We start from the raw sequence: 19,083 nt of genomic DNA on the forward strand, positions 1-19,083 counted from the left end.
AAGACATCAGGGCTACACCCCTAAAGCCTCGCGTACACAAGAAAAGGCGCACCTTTCTGCGAACGCCCTGTAATATCTCACAAGAATTCACCTGAGAGTTTGTCAACGTCGGCGAACAGTCCGGGGACCATAGGGCATCAGATGAACCAAATTCTCGGGTCCAGAGTCGGCTTTAAAGCAAGATGCTGACAATTGCCCGACCAAGGGCTTACTCTCGCTACTCTCTCTACCTGTAATTCGCACTCCGTCCGCAAATCACAAGGGGATACGACTCGCTGCCTCGTAAATGCGTAAATGACCCCCCGTCTTGCACATAACCATACCCATATCCGTGCGCAAGGTCCGTACTTGTACTCGTCTCGCCGCCATACGTACATATCACGGATACCCGCACATGCGGGCTTCGGACCGCTCCTCGCTCGCCGCCCCCGCCCCCCATTGCTGAATGTCTTTAGGCTGTTGGTCGTCCTCGAAACTTGCTGCCTGTTCCGCTTCAGGGTCAGACATGGCCGTTTCAACGTCTTGGCCCGATCGGGTCAGTTATGAAGAAGGTTGCCGATGACTCCTGCTCCATCGCCATTGTGAGTTGTGACAAAGATGGCGCGCTGCAGCGGAATCTTGAGTCTGCGAGTCTGTAACAACCAACAGCAAGTAAGACCCACGACAATTACTCCGTACAGTTAGGCTGCCGAAGAGTTGATGAATCTGTCTAGAACGGCATCCTTCTGAGACTCCTACACACACAAGGCGTTCTGGTGTCGACTTAAAACATCAAATTCATGCCAGCTCGTAGAGTGGTTTTACCCGCGCCCGGATTATAGCTCCCGTAGCAGTCGTTGGGATGGGAGTTGGCCGATCAGAGAACGGATTTAAATAGCTTCCTCCGCAATGCATCACCGTGCTCTTTGCACCCCTGGCTGGGTGGGTACATGTGCATACGAATATGCATACTCCGTGCAGCCACCTTTTCTGTTAGTCCAGCTCTGGATCGAGATACCACCCAGAGAAGATGAAGGTAACGTCGACGGTGATGGGCAAGGACAAGGGAGTATACAGGTAACAGCATGCTAATTCTTGGATGCACACCCCTTGTTCCCACAGACACATAAAACAGGTTATAATTAGTGAACGTTAATCCCATCATGCTCCCAAGGTAGGGTCAACAAGCGCCGCAGGGTCCAGAGAAGAAGGGGTTAAACGGCACATTCAACCTCATAGGGCGCATCAGGGGACATGGGAAGCGATTCATGTAAGAACAAGCAAAGGCAAGGCAAATTCTAGGAGCGTGTGCGCAAGGCGCTCGGGGCATTGAACCTTGGGCCAGCACGGTGAGCCAGGGGACCTCGCAGATACTTGCATGAGGAGACGCTCACGGGATTTCCCAGGGTCTGTCGAGTGTCTCAAGGCAAAAGCCACTGGCATCTGAGTGCGATGCGATGCGCCGCGTAACTTGCCTTGCTTCCGTAGCAGGCTCCTTGATCGTAAATAGCACGATGAAGAATGAAGCCGGTCGTAAGACGCCTCAGCTGGTGAAAGCGCCAGTCGGCTCTAGAACTCGCCCGCCCTGAGTTTTAAGAGCCGTTGACATTTGCGAGCACGCCAATCGGAATGGCTGCAGGGGCGTGGACGATGGCAGCTGTGGAGATAGCTGTAACCCTTTTTTTGGCTCCCGTCACTCCGGACTGTGAATAGTGACTAGTCGCATTCACGAAATGAGCGGCAAGCAGCTTTGTGGCGCCATCTTTAATAATCTTAGCGTATCAGAGTCATTAGCGGCAGCACTCTTGAGAGCTAGTGTAATCATGACCAAGCTGTCAGGACCGTCCAACACGAGCTTGACGCTGATAGTTGGATCGTCACGCCAGGATTTGTGTTATTGGCAAATTTGAGGCCATCGCCACTCAGGAACACTTCAGGCATTGGTCACATGCTCGCAGCGATATGCGGGAGAGCGGATCCCACCGCATGAAGATGAGATTATCATCCGTTGATCAGAGAAGACAGAGAAGATTATTGATGATATGAGAATCCAGGTTCATTCCAGAGCCAAAGAGTGTTGAGCATCCCATCCCCATGCACAAGAACTGATAATGCTAACTTAGCACCGCTACCCACCCCCGCCAGTATTATGTGATGCGCATGTACTAGCGATGTAGTATGTATGCACTCCATACTCACTATCACAGAGTTCTGTTAGACGCAGGAGACACAAGGATGATGCGCATGTGCATGTCCTGTCAGTATCAGGGGCCAGCATACACTCAAGGCGCACGGCATGTAACATTGCAAAGCCGGACGGTGGCCCTGGCGGCAATAGATATGCTAGCACAAATAGCAGCATGGGTGTGCACATTTTGAGCTTTATGCCCAGAATCACGGCGTAAGGTTGCCGGCTCACATCAGCGGCTGGCGATGAGAGTTGCCCCCTTGCTCGTGTAAGTGTTTGAAGCCCTGTTGCAGAGTTAGTAGGAGTGTAAGTGCAAGTATGAAGATGCTAGGTATTCAAATGGAATCCCCACATCCGGTAGGGCTGGATATTTCATCGCGATTGTGCGGATTATCGGATGCGGCTTTGTTCTGTATATACCGAGCCAAGGGCACGGCAAGCGTCTCTCGATCTGGCAACAAGCCGTTGGGTCTTCTGTCCAAGACACACATAGCGCATTTCCCTTCATCTCTTTGATCGGGAGAAGAATTTCCCGGTATTCAATCGCCGAGCTACACATAGGGGAGTGAGAAAGATAACCGCTCCTGTCAGTTCTAGGCCAACGCCACCAGCAGTACGGAGTAGTCCGTAGTCAAAACACAACATAGCCAATAACAACAGCCTTACCGGCAGTTTGGAAGCGAAGTGCATCAGATTAGCTGCGCGTTGTCCGTATCATTCCCACCCATTGCTTTCTTATCTTGATTCACCTGAGCAAGGACCCGTTTTGTGCTTAGAGCTGACGTGGGCTTCGCACTTACAAGGACCAGTAGGGAGGCAACTGTGCGTTTCTCCCTGCCTGTAATTTGGGTTGCGTGTCTTGTGTCGTTGGCTCAATTGATGATTTCATTGTCAACGAAAAACTCGCGTCTTGCTTCGTCGATGACCTATAATTTTTATATTATGGCAAGAAAGAGTATGAGCCATCGCAGATCATGTCACTGCGCAGACCTCGAGCCCATGAGTATGGAGAAGAACGGACCTCGGATTTTTCTACATTCTCCAGCCGCTCATGCTGCAAAAACAGAAAGCCAATTTCGCATAGCCAACTTTAGTGTCTTTCTTCTTTCATAAGAGCCAAGTTCATATGAATCTAGTGCGCGGGAGGCTGCCAATGCCATTCTTGGTGTGTGTTAGCATGTCGTAGGGTAGGCCAGTGATGGACAGCTGTACCTATAATAGGAGGGTACGGAGCGGGCTCCGATGCACTATCGACGAACCAAGTTGAAGCGAGTTTACTGTTTTCGTAGAATGGTACCCCGGATTGAGATTCCGCCTTGGCAGAGGCTGCTAAGTAGCTAGATCGTTTCTACATCCCTGGCAAAGAAAATATTGATCAAACTGGAGCAATACAGGCAGCACTCGTATGAGCTGAGATTCCCCCCTGGAGTAGCTACTTCGACTAAGTGGAATACGGTAAAAGGGAATGCCGTGCGTTGGTCCGTTGCTGCGCCGGGATATCAACCCCTAACAAACAAAGCATAAATATGCATACATTTTGCGTTAGCATCCATTCAAAACAAGGCCTGGCGGTTGCATACTTCGTATTGTAAAGTCCGACCCAACGGATGTCCGATGGGCCAAGTAACACAGGCACCAGCCATCTCGGGACGTCGCTAATGGCACTGCATCCCCTCTACTTTGTTAGTTTTGTATTTCCCTGCCCTCGATATATTATTCCGACGCAACATGTGTCCGATGTTCGTTCCGATGCATTCCAAGTGCTACCAGCTAACTCCCAATTGTTGGCTCTCCAGCTCCAAATCGTAGGACTTTTAGGAAGCGGACGCTTATGCGGCCACCAGAGTGCACCCTTACTAGCACCCATTAGTCGCGGAAGACTCTCGCTTTCTTTGTCCATCTGCTTTGTTTCCGGCTCGTTTCCAGTTTCCAGGCAGCAAACTAATCCAACTGAGGGCCGACGCAACCCAAAGGCCATGGCGTAGCTTTGTCTCTTCACAGCTAAGCGCGTCCAATTAGCTAGCCGCACAGGGGGCAAGCAAATGCTTCATGAGCGCGCTTTTACTTGCCCAGCGAAGGAAGAAATGCTGCGGCTACGGAGTTACCAAATGGCTAGGACAGCTATTTCGGAGGTACATGTCAGAGCGTGGTTGATATGCCGTTGATGCTTTATTGTTGACGCTCGAGAGAGATGGTGGTATCATGCGCGCTCGTTAAAGATGCACGGAGAAATTGAAGGAAGCAAAAAGCACACGGCCATATCCTCAATGAACTTACCCCTCAGTCATATGAGGTTTCACCGATGGTGACGATGAAGAGATGGCTTGTCAATTGGAGGCTTACACCAAGCCAAGATCTGCCTTCTCTGCGCTTCCTCTCTATTCTCATTTGTTCCGACAGCAATTTAGGCCGACATGTGAGCTGTTTGTGTGACTTCGGAACGAAGGAGGAAGATGGAAGACGCAAAATAATTGGTGGCCATGCGTCTTCTGGCGCTGATTGGACGAGTGCCCGGCTGAAAGAGGGGGTGTGCCACCGCATAACATGAGCGGACGAAGATGAAGCGCGGAGGAGACGTGGGAGATGTTATGACAGGTCAACTCTGTGTAATGTGACAGAGGACAGGAGAGTCGTATCAGGGGGGACCCAATATCTGGGGTTAGCTTTGATGGCTGCAATGCAACGCAACTCGAAGCATTCCATTGCCGTTATGGGGCAGCCGTCCAATAATCGTCAGGGCAACTCCAGAAGGGCAGCAAAGTCTCCGATCTTGCGAACCAACAGATGCCAGCTCAGAGACTCTGCTGTGTTATTTGTGCAACATGACAACATCAACAACGCCTTGAACCAGATCCAACGGAACGAAAAATACGCCACAGCATCATTAAATCTAACATCAGATCCGTGCACCACCACACCAACAACACGTGAGTTCCACGAAGAGGAGAAAATGACGCCTTGTCATGCACATCCCCGTCCTCTCCCCGCGCTGCAAGAATTAAGGGCAACAAAGAAGCAAAAAAACACACCCGTCTTGTTCTCTCTCAGCTGGGCTGAGCTTTGACCCGGCTGTCAATGGAAACGAGAAACCCGTGTTTTATGCGACGGTAGGCATATTTAGAAGCAAGCAAGCAAACACATGGCGTCACCGTCGTACAACTAGAGTACGAGTATATTGGCCTTCAATGGTGGCTATAGCCGAGCCTAACGACCTGGGATATGGGGCCGGTGAAGAGCTGAATGAGATGAGGTGGGCCAAGTGCAGATGGGCCAAGTGCAGATGGGCCATCATAAGAGACCTCGTGAAACCACCCCAGATGCAAAAAGATGCGGTACCTGTAAATTAGCTGGCAGCGACATTGCGCCAGATGTCTCGTATGCGCCGTTTGAGAGGCTCAAGAGCACCTGGATGGCGCATGTCTCAGCCTTGATAGACAGACTAAGACGAGACGAGACGGGAGCATGGATCGGGAGGCACCCTTGAGTTAATCTCATGGTAGTAATACTTTATTGTACCTGTTGACTGGTGCGTGACTTCAAGTCCAAAGAACACAAAGACCAGCTACTACTAAAATAAAAAAAAAAGCCAAAAAATTATCATGTCCTGCTCCCTGGAGGACTGATCAATATTCCCATCCAACAAAAGCAAGTACCTCCAAAGGTCATAGTACTCCCAAATATGCCAAGCGCAGCCACATTCCCGACTTTTCGGGAGGCTGTCCACATAGATTTCCAAACAAAAAAAGACGCCCATACATGTTTGCCCAACAAAGATATCCTTCTATCATACATTTTTCAAATGTCCCTTTTTCTAAGTCCCTTCCCAAAACAAAGAGACCTGTCCCCTTTCGGACAGGCCTCGTGATGGCCGGCCATGGCCGAGACCATCCGTTTGATGCCATATTCGGTTTGATGCCTCATGCAGTGATCCGGCAAAGTCCAGTCTTTTTGTCGCAGAACCGGTTTTTGTTGCCTTTGCCGTGATACCGTGGCGTTGTTGCCAAGATGACATTCCGAGCTTTGCACTGCCAATTGCAGTGTTTTGTCCCAATATTCCTTGCCCAAATAAAATAAAAAACTCCTCCTCTTGCATGAAAGAGGCTGATGCAGCTCAGCCCAATGCAGCTGTTGTGTCCAAATGACATTGCGCCCGCAGTTCCGTCCCGAGAGTACAAGCGAAAAACAAGGAAAAGAAAAAAGAATAAAAAAAAAAAAAAATCCAGCGGAGAATGCTTGCTTAGTGAAACTCCGAAACAGATGAGCTAATGAACCAGGTTTGCACCTGGGGGAGAGAGAGTATAAGCCATTCCCGTCCCGTGCCGTCTTGTGTCGATTATGGCTTTTTTTTTGTGATGGTTTACGTTTTGTGTGTGTGCGCTGTGCGTGTGTTTGTGCCCAAATTTCGATCCCGTTTCCGTCCAATCAATAATAGAAGAGAGTGTCTCCTCTTTCGGCCGTATCCATCAAGTCTGATTGCTGTTTGGGCACCGCTCTGTGCCACCGAGGTGGTAGCGGCCCAATGCATGCAAATTTTTCCATGTCCCAATCTTTGATATGTGCTCTCTGCACAGAGAGAACTTGAGGAGTTCAGAAAATGCTAAGCAGAGTGTTGTACATCTGCCAGCTTGCCTTGAGCCCGAGTTTGTAGATGGTTATTTATCGAGCAGGAACCGTCGCGTGTGGAGCGGCTCGAGATTCCGGCCTGCGGATGAGCTTTGCCCAAGGGTGGTTGCTGGGTTGTTGGCGTTCGCGGCAAGCAGCTGTTTATATTCATGTTAGTCAATGTCCAATCGATTGCAAGAGAGTCATCAGGTTGGCAATGAAGCATACCGCAGATATCGTCACCCCTACAGTCAATATGTTAGCACTTGGATGCTGCCGAGACGTCGAGCTGCCGAGACTTACCAGTACTGCTTGCTGACAATTGTGGGAGTGCATCGTCGCTCAGTCGCAATATACTTGGGGCACCAGGATTCTACCAGGTGGTAGTGGTGCTGGCATTTCAGCTCCTTCTGTAAGTGGCGGAGATTTTACGTTAGCATTCTCTTGGATTCCAGCCCCAGCCTCGAGGGTGATGAAAAAAAAGAAGATGGTGGGCAGGCGTACGTAGATGTAGTTGCACATGGTTGCTATAGTGTCCGAAGTGTGAAAGGCTTTGGGTCGTATCGATGGAGAGAGAGGCTGCAGTCTTGTCACGATGGTGGAAGACGTCAAGAGATTGGATACTGTAGATAGGCAGATAGATGGAGGTTGATGGAGAACGTATTAGTCGAAGTCGTGAATGAAGCCCAATGCAGCAGCTTGCAGACGGCGGGGGGAGGCCAACGTTTATATGGCTAGCCGTCAAACAGGGACGCTTTTTTTACCTGCCCAGGTCTCCGGGACTCCCATGACGGGCAGCGATGCCGAGCTGTCTCATTAACTACCAAGAGTGGTGACCCGCCCTCCAATGTTGTTTCCACCTCCAGAATCAGAGAGGCGTGAGGTACCGGAGCAGCAAATGCCAGGCGCCCACCCCTCTAACTAGTCGTGCTACGAGAGCATATTGCGCTAGTCAACTGTTTGTCCAGAGAGTTGCCATCCATGGGTCCTTGCCCTGACGTCTGGGGGGAGGGGTGTGAAGCTGCCAAGGTGGGCAAAACTCCATGGTCGAGGGGGTGTCGACGAGAGCTTCAGCGAGTGGGGGTGTGTGGATGTTTGGCAGGGGTTTTCTAAATGGGCTGCGACTCTCTTGCCAGAGTCATGGCCTCGATAGTCGCATACTTGGTCCGGCACGTTGAGCGGGAAATAAGGCGCCCCATGTTCGAGTCCATGTCTTCAGCGTCTTACTTTGGGCGTGCCGTGGCTCAGTCCCCTTCAATGGAGCTGACTGTGGCGTTGGGGCTCTAAAATAGGAAGCACTTTAAATTATCTGCGAATTGTCGGAGCCCATACTGCTTGGAGCAGTTGTACACTGGTGCTAGTAGGGCCAAGTTGGCACCTCACTTGCTCACAAGAGAGCGAGGGGGACGGACCGCCGCTATCTTGGCCCTCCACGAGTTAGTAACACGGAAATGCTGCAGCACTACGAGAGAGTCCGGCCGTCCTAGCTGCTGCTGTTGATTACTCACGCCCATACCGTTCTCTTTCATCTTCACCGCTGCGAGCCACCTCAGCTGCGGAGAGAGAGAGAGAGGGAGCGAGCGAGCGGCGTATGTACATATTTGTGCCTTGCTAGGCTCTCGCCGTTCTGTTCCGTGGCACAGCGACCTGAGGACCACGACATGGGGATCCGGTCCATTCAGCGTTTTGATTCACCAGACTTTTTTGCCTTGGCCCCTCTTTGGTGGGCAGGGGGAATGTCCGGCGAGGGGAGACAAACCCACTAAGCTGGTGCACAGCAACGGGTACGTGATAACGCAACGAGGATCCAAATTGAAAGGCCCAGGCGATGGGCTCTGCTGTGGCAGCCGGCGGTCACGGAAATGGTATGATTGCAGTTGTTTGGTCATGAGACAGACAGTCGATATGTTATAGGCTTGTACGGAGCAGGTTTATGGCGAATGACAGGCTCCATCCTGTTGATTCTGGTGATGATCCACTTGTGTGTGCCGCCTTGTAGGGAAATACCCTGTATGGCGATGCCATCTGGAGAAGCTCAAGCACCAACCGAGCTTCAGGTTTGGCCGACCGAACTACTGTACTGCCACTGCTGCCACTCATACGCCGACTAATGTAGCTTCCGCAGGCCATGCTCTGCTGCGAGCTCCAACCTGCAGCGGATGAAGCATCGCATCACGGAGGCATCACCAGTTACATCTAAGCTTTCCGCCGTGCAGCGCTCCAGCATCATGACAGCTAGTATCCAGTATCAAGTACGACACAGAGCTGCGGCCATTGGCAGACCGACTTGCGGCATGCAGAGCTAACCACAGCAGACATGCATAAAATTTGAAACCGGTGAAGAGAAAAAAAAAAAAGAGGCTTGCTGCTGACACTGGCCCAAAGAACCCACGTGGTTGGAGCTTCAGTGGCCCAACCCACACTCGAACCTTGTCGAGAATGGCAAACTCTGCCCTCCATTTCGCGCTCGTCGCTTCATTCCGGTCCGTTTGGTGGGCTTTGAAGATGATGGTCCCATGTCACATCCTGAAGGCTTTTTTTCCCCTTCCTTTTCTTCAGTGCTCCCCCCCAAACACCAAGCCACCACCCATCCTCATCAGCACAAACAAACGGCACGGCGATGGCGAGGGCCGAATGGCGGCAAATGGCCCAGCTAGGGGACTAAGAAGAAGAAAAATCTTCGCCAAGACCTTTTCTTATTTGCGCAAAAAGTCATGGGTCCTTGCAGAGTGTGGGAACTTGGACTTCAAAGGGCGGGTACGCAAACTGGTGTCATGACTTGCTTTGTTCACCATTACTGGCTGCAGCTTCTGCTGAGCGGCGGCTCGAGTGATTCAAAGTCCTGAATGGTGTGCCATTGATGCGGCATGTCGAGCTGGGGATGGGAACCTTGTTCGAAGCCCGAGCTTCCAAGCCAGCCAGGCCCCAGCATGGCCCTACCGTGCTTGGACGCATTATCAGAGATTTGGTTTGATTACATGTATGAGCGCAAACTTGCGAGAGCCGGCAGACTTGATTTGGCCTGGTCTGGTTTGGTCCGGTACAAGGCACGGCAAGTTTTTTTTTTTTTTTTTTACGAAGCAGAACCCATAGCTACAGCAAAGCAAGGCGGATGATTTGATTTCCATTATCGTCGTAAGAGGAATACGAAGACCCCCCAGAACGGCAGCCTATTTCGAAACAATCGGCGAAAGAGAGCGAGGACCCGCCATCGACAGAGCAGGTGGCCCCAGAAGCCTTCTGGAAAATTCGTCAAACCCTCCCGCCCACTTGGGGGGAGCATCGTGGGTTATTACGGAGTGCAAGCAACGGAACCACCCCCCTGGCCAGCTGGGCGGGCTACCAAATCGGTGGGAGCGCCTAAGAGTGGCTGGAAATGGCCTCGAATCTGGCCAGCAATCAATGATGCCGAATTACCCTTCCTGGCTTGCCTTGGGTTGCGAAATCCCTGCCGCGCCGCGTTACGGCGCCCACTGGTCCGACAGCTAGTAACAGGCCGAAGAAGAGACAAAATAACTCTACGGAGTACAGTACTCGTACATGTTATTCTTCACGATGGAGTGAGCAGCAGTGCTCTATCTAGGCAAGGGTGGACTGCATGTACGAGTACTCGCACACGAATGGAGTAAGTCCTCGTACCTTGTACAGGCATACCATTGCACTCACACGCACACGTGCACGTACGCGTACTTGTAGGTATAATTTGTACGGAGAACAGAGCTCTCGCATTTACCCCGAGTTGAAGTGTGACAATTTCTCGGCTTCTCTTGTATTCATTTAGCTATTCATCGCCTCTCCGTCACGACTTGACTCGGGGCACTGCTGGGGGTGTATAGGGAGTGTCTCGGAGACGCCAGAATCCGCAGTGCTCGACTTCAATGACTCCATCAATTGTCACAGTCAACCAGTCCGGAGAAGGTTGAGAGAGGCCATGACACAATGCAGCAGTCCGTGCTGCCCATTGTTAGCCTTAGTTCGCCTTTCAAATGCAAGGAACAAGTCAAGTCGCCGCTTGGACACGGCCGGCAAGGCCGCAGTAGCTTCATTACCGTCCCGCTAGAGAATGGAGATGACAAGTATTTACCACGTTTTTCTTCTTCTTTTGTTTTTATTTCCCGACGAAAATGCTATGTATGCCTTGGAAGAAATGGCTCGTCTGTTTGGGGCACGTTGCCAAATGTCTCAGGTTCCTTGCCACATTGTTGATTCACATAATCTGACTCACCAGCAGACGTTAGACCGACCATACAAGGCAGTCGTGAATCAACCATCACAGCTGACCCCCTGTTCTCTCAATACTACTCGTATGTACATGAGCAAATAGAAAAAGGAAGGAAAAAATTTGACACATCCCCACATGGTCATGTTCCTCAACCGTTCATCTCGAGAACTTAGCCCTATTCCCCTTGCTGCCCAATCGCCCTTCGGACCGCTTTCTTTTTCACCTTTTCAATGCCTAGTTAAATCACGTCGGGCTTTGGCATGTCATTGCCTCTTACGGCGGGCCCGATCTGCTGGGACTCAGCATCGCGTCGTGAACTAAAACCCGCTCCACGTCTCCATGTCTCACAACTATTAACCAAACAGATGCCATATGCGCACGATCTATGTGATGCCCCCATCTCTCAACCGCGTCATAGGCCAGCTGAGCACTTCATCTGTGTGGCGATTCACGGCCAGAGCCGCATTTTCCACTCTGCTATTGCCGTGACGGGCATGAATTTTGCTGCACCGGAAACATGTGGCCCCTTCCTTTGGCCCGGCCCCGTTCAGAACGGGGAATGGAACACGCATGGAACAAATGGACGCCCACAAGTTCTATAATTTGTTACAGACAACACGTAGCACCTCTATGCGGTGAATCTACCCACAACGACAGAAGATATATCATATAAAAAACAAAAATCGGCAGCGAATGCCAAGGGGTCGTCGGCCCAGCAAGGGGTACGATGCAAAGCCACACAGAAAATGCGGTCTGGCCAATCAATGGCGTCCCCAGTGACCTGTCTCTGGGATTCCCAGGATACGGAGCTGGAGCGAATGCGACCAGGGCTGAGCCTTTCTCGAGACAGGGTCCTGTCCTCACGTCCAAGCAAGCGCTCCGTCTGTAGCAGCCGCGTTTCCTCTCTCCAATTTTGCCGCACGCCAGGCTCTCTCTACTGCCCGCCAATGCTGGCTCGTGTTTTCCAAACGCCTTGTTGCATGAACACGGAGATGTGCGCCCATGACGTGCATGAACAATTGTCAGATGAACAAAGCCCTCTGATCATTGCCTTGTTCCAGGATAAGTGGCATTCCCCTCATTGTATGGAGTACTTTGCAGACACAAGGCCTCGAAGGGGCTTCGCACCGCTATTTCGACAAACATGAGCACTCCAGGCTTGGGCCTGTCAAATTATCTACATGCACTAGCCCCTGGTAGCGGCCGAGCCTTATGTCCGAGGAGGAGCCTCCACTTGCTGCTGGTTTGATGGTTTGATGGCTTCGGATAACCATACAACGGTGTACGCTCATGCGCAAGAGGCGAGAAAAAGGGTAAAAGAGAAAAAAGAAAGAAGAAATTATTTGGCTACTGCCAAACCTGTCAAACCTGTCAAAATTTCTTTCCTCTCCCTTACTTCCCCATCAAGAACCGCCGCGGAACCACAAACGTTTAGTGTCGGCTGTGCGAGCAAGAAAAGTTCCACGGGGGGGTTTGTAATCTCTCGGGCAGGTTGGCTAGCACGTTTCCGCACAAGCAGCTAGCGGGATGCCACCGAGTATCCAGACTCTTATCGGTGAGTCGTGGCTGACACCTTGATGGCCAGTTTTCTGCGGATCGTCTCCCCTCGTGACGGCCAGTCTCTGAAGGCAGATCCTGGTTCATTGGTCGCGCTCGGGTCCCAGCACCACGAAGACGGGACGGCGCGGGTGGCGGAGATCCCAGTTCTCAACCAGTAACAAGAAGAAGGTTTCATCAAGTGTTATTACCTGTAGTTGCGCTTGTCGTAGTGGTGTCAACAGCTTTGTCGGCCTTGGACCGAGACAGAGTGTGCTTGGCACCAGCAGACCAAGACTCGGACGGAGTCGACTCCGTCCGTCATGGGTTTGCTGCCAGGATTGATGAGTTTAAGCTAAGCTGAGCAAGATGGCTTGCGCTAGGTGGACTCGCGGCGCTCGGCGTCCCGGTGCAGCGGTTATGTGGCTTCACGCTGTCTCTCGCCGTTATTTTCTCTATTGCTAGTAGACGGGAGCAGCTGGTCATGCCGATCGCGTGCTTGAATAGCGGTATTACGAGTAAGTCTACGTTGTTTTATCAACATGGCCGAGCATCGCCAACGAGACATGGTATCTGTGTATTGCAACCAGGAACCTGCAGCAGTCACATCTCAGGAACCAAGATCTATTGTGCCCAGGCTTACGGAAGATTTTCACACTGCAAGTGACGAATCCTGCCGAGACAAGGCCTAATGTGTGGCAATTTGGACGGCCAATTTAGCTTCTCGGAATCATTTCCTGTAGCAGGCAGGCAATGCTCTCACTGTCAATGTGTTTGATCTGAGGCTCTGTGCCTTACCCTGAGATTAATAATGGACGAATAAAAAGCAACGGGAAAAAAAACTAAAACGAAATTGGCCGATGAGTGTTCGCCGACGGCTCTTTTCTCTCTCCCTGTATGGACGTTTCGAGTAATTCGTGTGCGGCACTCGGCGTACGGATAAACCAATTGAGTCCTGCAACCTATTACTTATCAACGAAATACAAGGCCACGGCCTTGTTCAACTCAAGATGAAGCCGACGAGCCCCAAATAGTAAGTAACCGCGGTGCCTCCATGATTTGTAGGAGTGCATATCAATACGGGACAATGGGCTAGGCCAAGCCGTGCCATCCAACAGCAAGAAGATAAAAATACACAAAACAAAAACGGCGGCTTTGACATCAAACGTCGCTTGTGTTAGCACTGAGTTTAAAGCAACGAGCCGACTGCCAAAACAGTCAGAGATGGTTCCCTCCCTCCAACCACATCTTTCCTACTTTGACATGGCGGTAAGGAGGGACAATCCTGCAGAGATCCCTGTAGATGCAGATTGACGTGTGCATGCACGGCTAATGTACTCCATATTACGAAGTCGCTGTACGAGTATATTGGCGGGTACAAGTTCGGAGTATGCAGGTTTAGATGAGTGGTGCAGCCTTGGCTTTGGCAAGAGAACCGGGCAGAGTGAGATTACGAAGGAATGACTACTGTTCTACCATTTTCACTAGTATATTTCCATTCAAGTGGATCGGAGGGTGTGGAGGAAAGGACGGACGGAGACCTGAGGAATCGCCCTGCGTTCATTCTGCGGCCTCGGAGGCCGGGCGGACGATTATTATTTCCATCGCGGAGTGTTTTGCGTAGACTTTTTTTAAGCATATCCTGTGCCAACTAAGTTAATCATCCGGCCCAACATTTGCCATTCAGCCCTCGAGGCGAAACAAAGGCAAATGGGAGAGGATGCAACGGTGACAATGACTGCATGAGACTTGATGTCTGACATCTTGGCAATTGGAAGATTCCATCTTCCGTAAGTTCCGCACGAAGCAGACAGGGAGACAGATATCTGGCAAACACGTTTCCTGGCGATCCTGTGCTTCTTGGCACATATACGATACACGATGTTCTTCACTATGTCTGTTTTGGGCTATTTCGAAGCCCTCAGGATGCAATGGATCTTGGCCGTCTCAGATAACTCAGCGGAAACCTCGGTGTCTCTTCTCCCGAAGCGAGACTTGCCTATCTTCACAAACGAACATGAAGTTTTGGGCAAAGCTGCACCGCCCGACGGCAATCTAGCTGCCGTATGGGTACTCTACGGATGTTCCACCAAGGGGTAGATAGATAAAGTTTAGTTTGCTGTCTGCCATCAACGATAATGACCGAGAAATGCTTGTCAGACTTGCTAAACTGATAGGCGCCTCGCAGATAAGGACACCTCTGCAGCTACAGCTAAAATTATGATGGCAATGAAACTACTTTGTTCTTATTCCTTATTTATCTAGCCGTTTTTTTTTCCCACTTGGCTCACCGAAATAGCTGCCTGGTTGATCAGCAATAGGTAAGCAGAGCACCTCTGTTGCTCCGCTCACCGAGCCGTTCCTCCTTGATATATTGCTCACAGTCTACACATTTTGTCTGGAGAGTTCTATATTACCTGTAAGGCCTAGAACTTTGATGTTTTCCACCTTCCAAGGATGAGTGTTCCGCACTTGGCCAGATACACAATCCATAGCAGGTGAACAACCACCTCCCACATCCTGAGATCCAACGTAAGCACAGTCAGGAGTGATTCCAGATTTCTCCCTTGATGCTCCTCGTAAAAGCCGTCTTTGATCTTCAGTATCCATCTAAAAACTATATCCATTAAATTGGGGGATCAGGTTCAAACCTTTCCTTGAGCAGTAAGTATTCAATAGCCGGTCAATATACAGCCAGAGTATCCATTCCATGGCCGGCTCATAACCTTTGCAGCCATCACCATTTCTTTGTTATGTTTAACTTACTATCCAAAGAGTTTTAGGCAGAGTCTGCCTCCAATTATCCACCACAACTTATCGTACAGTGCATCACGAGTAGAGAGCTCAATTGTTGCTCTGGTGCCATCAGTGTCAGAGTCAACGGCCAGTCAACACTTCTACCAACTTGTTTCCCGACAATCCGTTTGTCCAGCTCTGATTATCTTTTGTCCGAAAGACAAGAAATATATTGTGAATTGTTAGTGAATACGAGGAAACTGTTGTATTTGGTTGATCCACCGTTGATGGATCTAGATCTCAAAATTTGACAAACTCCTGGAAACGTCTATGCGATTGCTTGTCCGTGAACTCCACCCATGGCCTAAATTTTACAATCATAACCTCTCTGCTAATGTTAGGCATTTGAGTGACATGCCATACTTTTCCATACCGACCACAACCTTTCTCGCGTGTGCTCTTTGGTTATCATCTCCAGAGCCTTGTATGACGTGGAAAAGGAGCATGACGACAACTCTCGCTCGTAAATGATTTGTGGTAAGCTCATTGTTCATGGTGGTTGTATGTCATATACACTCTATAGTCGCCGGCATCTCTAATGTCTTGGATCGGGAACATCTTGAGATACCCTAACGACAGTGGAGTCGCAGTTGAGAGTGTGTTTCCCAACGGCAGAGCTTTCGAACTATGTAATTCCAAAATAATTAGATAACAACTTCAGTCACTAGTATCTTTTCAGAATCCCTGGGATCTCTCGGGTTCTGAAACATTCTTATTAAAGCCAACTCCATCGAGACCATGCTTGATGAAAGTGAATGACATTCTTTGCAAAGAATGTCGATTTGCATCTGTGTCGGGCTTTAAGAAGATAGAAATCGTATCCCAAGCTATAGAGAAAGTTCAACATCCTTTACAGTTAACGTGGAGGAACCATTACCATTAGTACCACATGCCCCGTGAGCAAGTTGAGTGTCTAATATTATCACGGAACGAAGTTTATGACAAATGGCTGGTGTTAAGGAGATATCTACTTCAATTATATAATGATAGATATTGTATATATGTTGCGAGATCCATCAGATAGTTCTCGAAATTTGCCACCGAAAGGCAGGAATCTTTTCCAGAGGCCCCTTAAAATGTTTGGCGGCAGCTGCGGCGGCAGCCCGATTTCGTATTATTGAAGCCCCTGGGGTAGAATTGATGGAGAACTGTTAGTTTAACATTCATTTATAAACCTTCGACTTGTTCAGCAATGGATCAACCGTGGTCATTTTTAGTCACGGCCAATGATGAAGAGGGCGCCACGGAAGATCGAGCAATTGGCAATCTTCTCCCAGCTCATGGGCGGATCTCAATGCTTGTTTCCATCGTTTCCATAATTCTCTTTCTCTTGGCTTTACGTTTTGTAAAATGAAACAGTTTCAGCGCCTAATGACCGGAGTGATTTCGAGTACCGTTGTGTTGCTGCCTCATAAGCGGCTGAGTTGTCTATCACGCTTGCCCTTCTACGCAAAGTTTTATTACATGTACCTGCAATTCACTCGCTATAATCTGTTTAGTATTATGTTATATTGTTCTTCCAGGGATTTTAACCAGCATGTTTTTATGATTTCACCCTTGTCTTGCTTCGTGTACAACCTGGTTCTAACGCGATGGTAGTGCTCATGTTTGCACCGGGAAATTGCGGCCACGCTGCCATACACACCCATATGCAAGTGAATCCAGCAATTGAACACATGTGGCCGTGCGTAATGGGCGGTGAGAGACTCTCGGAGGCCTACGCACACGGCAGCAAGCATCCGACAGTCACTTCCTATTCGTCAACTGAAAGTGGTGGTTCCTGGTCTCTAATCTTGGGTATTGCGGACCATCATCATTCCGATGATGTTCTCGTGGCTCCGTAATTACCCGTCAACAAATCCTGGGGTTCATAAAGGAACATGGAGTATTGTTGGGGTAAACTCGATGCAAGGAGTGCAAGCACAAAGGCAAAACCCGTCGTCACGGCCAACCAGTGAATGGAACAGCAACATCCCGGACTCCATAGTAATCCGAAATTTTGTTTCTATGCCTGTAGTTGAATGCAAAACACTACTCCTCGTTTGTAACAGTTTCCTAATATACCGGAGGTCACAGGGGACGCCACACATGATACATATGCGTGCGAAAGTATGGATAATAATGATGGCAAATAGGGTAATTTCCTACCTCATAATGTGTGCTACAACCCGGGTTGGTTAGTGAGTATGTGCCCTCCAGTCCATCATTGTGTTGATGGGCGCTTGCTTCCGGATCTCGCTCGGAACTGCGGAGGCATTTGCTGCTCCAAAGTCCCAAGTCTAGAACGGTCGAGGAGCGTGATAACGGTTTTGGGCGCTCCCCGAAGATTCCATCATCCCTGTCTTACAAGGCAAGGTCAAAGCAAATGCCAAGGACTAGGCTTGCTTGCCCTGCACGAACAGCGCATTTGCATTAATAGCTTGGCACCTGCAGGCTGCAACATTTCCATCCACTCAGATGTCTAGCAATTGAAGTGGCGAAGGTAAAACAAAAAAAAAAAGGGCAATGGCCCTTGACCTTGCTACACAAGTAAGCGCCAGAGGGAGCAGACATAGCTGAGTTGATTGAACCGGGCGTTTGCCTGAACCGAGAACAGCTGACGATATCACGACCCAGTCATGCACGCACAGCCCTCATTATACAGGTATTGACGGCCGGAGAAGTTTCGGGGATTGTGCCGATAATATTTCAAATTTCGGGGATACCCGCTGATGGTTCATCAACCTCTCGGAGTTCGTGTATCCCTATTCCCTTGTTTTCTTATAGCATCAGCGTCTCGCGCACGAAAACTTTTGGCCCTAACACTATATGTAGCACTAGAGCGTTGGGTCCGTTGATACATATGTATGCTTAAAGGGCGTGTATCTCGCCTGCATTGACGAAAACGCCAAAGTTACAAGGCGGTCGGCTACCGATAACATGAGACAGTAAGCGCTGCGTTATGATGCTGAGGTTTTACTGCTGCGCCTCGCTTAGGATCTCCGACAACTAACATGCATCCAATAGCTGTTTTCAGCTCTCGCACGCACGTTGTAGAGCCAAGTTGGTGATGATACATAGGCTGCCCTGTTAGGTAACATACCTGCGGGAAGCACAACGGTTAACTTATACCTTTTGAGCCAACATAAGATTTCTACAATGGTTTCGCAACATGCTATTTGGAAGAGCACAACTACAAAGCAGTTGAGCTATTCTCCCGTTCCAATCTGCACCTCTATGTGCCAATAAGAGAAAAGCCCAACAAGGCTCTGAGGCAGCCGAGGTGATGAAGCTTTGTTGCCAGTCAATCCCATTGGAGCAAGCCGTAAGGTGCGGAGAAAAGTGCCAGGATTTGCCAATAGCTTGGCATGCCCTACGGGAATAATGGATGCACACTGCTGCATGCAGATGTCCTGGTCATTTGCGAATCGCCCTGACCCGCGTTTTTGAGTTTCTTGCTTTCTCTTTGACAAATTGACAAATACTACTAGCAGCCGCCCTTCTCCGCAACATTGCTCGTTATGCTGCAGACCCCGCAGCTAATTGTCGATCAAAAGCACGACTAGGTCCTAATAATAGACAATTCTAGTCGGTAGAAGGGCGACCTTAGCTGAAAGGATTATGGAGGTTGCTGTTTGACATGGAATCCATGTGCTCACAAGAAGCCACTTCATAATAGATACGTCAGAGCCGCTTGACGTTATCTTGCTCTGCTAGGATCACTGGTGCTCACTCTCGTACACACAAAGAGATCAATGCCATTGCCGCAATGTCGAATATT

At 49.8% G+C, this 19,083-nt stretch overlaps 3 protein-coding genes across 3 annotated transcripts; 1 reads left to right on the forward strand and 2 right to left on the reverse strand.

Annotated features, from left to right (window-relative positions):
- Positions 1-2,010: 2,010 nt before the first annotated feature.
- TRIVIDRAFT_68459 (uncharacterized protein) lies at positions 2,011-3,056 on the reverse strand (the record flags this gene model as incomplete). Its single annotated transcript, XM_014097164.1, has 4 exons — positions 2,011-2,144; positions 2,179-2,451; positions 2,657-2,718; positions 2,968-3,056. 4 exons carry the CDS (start codon positions 3,054-3,056, stop codon positions 2,011-2,013), a joined length of 558 nt encoding a protein of 185 aa, XP_013952639.1.
- Positions 3,057-6,823: 3,767 nt separating this feature from the next.
- TRIVIDRAFT_47272 (uncharacterized protein) lies at positions 6,824-7,291 on the reverse strand (the record flags this gene model as incomplete). Its single annotated transcript, XM_014097165.1, has 4 exons — positions 6,824-6,927; positions 6,998-7,014; positions 7,073-7,179; positions 7,274-7,291. The coding sequence occupies 4 exons, from the start codon at positions 7,289-7,291 to the stop codon at positions 6,824-6,826; spliced, it is 246 nt and encodes an 81-aa protein (XP_013952640.1).
- Positions 7,292-14,420: 7,129 nt separating this feature from the next.
- Positions 14,421-17,167, forward strand: TRIVIDRAFT_225751 (uncharacterized protein; the record flags this gene model as incomplete). The annotated part of the gene is made up of 2 exons (XM_014097166.1): positions 14,421-14,610; positions 16,923-17,167. 2 exons carry the CDS (start codon positions 14,421-14,423, stop codon positions 17,165-17,167), a joined length of 435 nt encoding a protein of 144 aa, XP_013952641.1.
- Between the last annotated feature and the right edge of the window lie 1,916 nt (positions 17,168-19,083).

The sequence above is a fragment of the Trichoderma virens genome (genome assembly GCF_000170995.1).
Source record: "Trichoderma virens Gv29-8 chromosome Unknown TRIVIscaffold_86, whole genome shotgun sequence".
Classification (NCBI taxonomy): domain Eukaryota; kingdom Fungi; phylum Ascomycota; class Sordariomycetes; order Hypocreales; family Hypocreaceae; genus Trichoderma; species Trichoderma virens.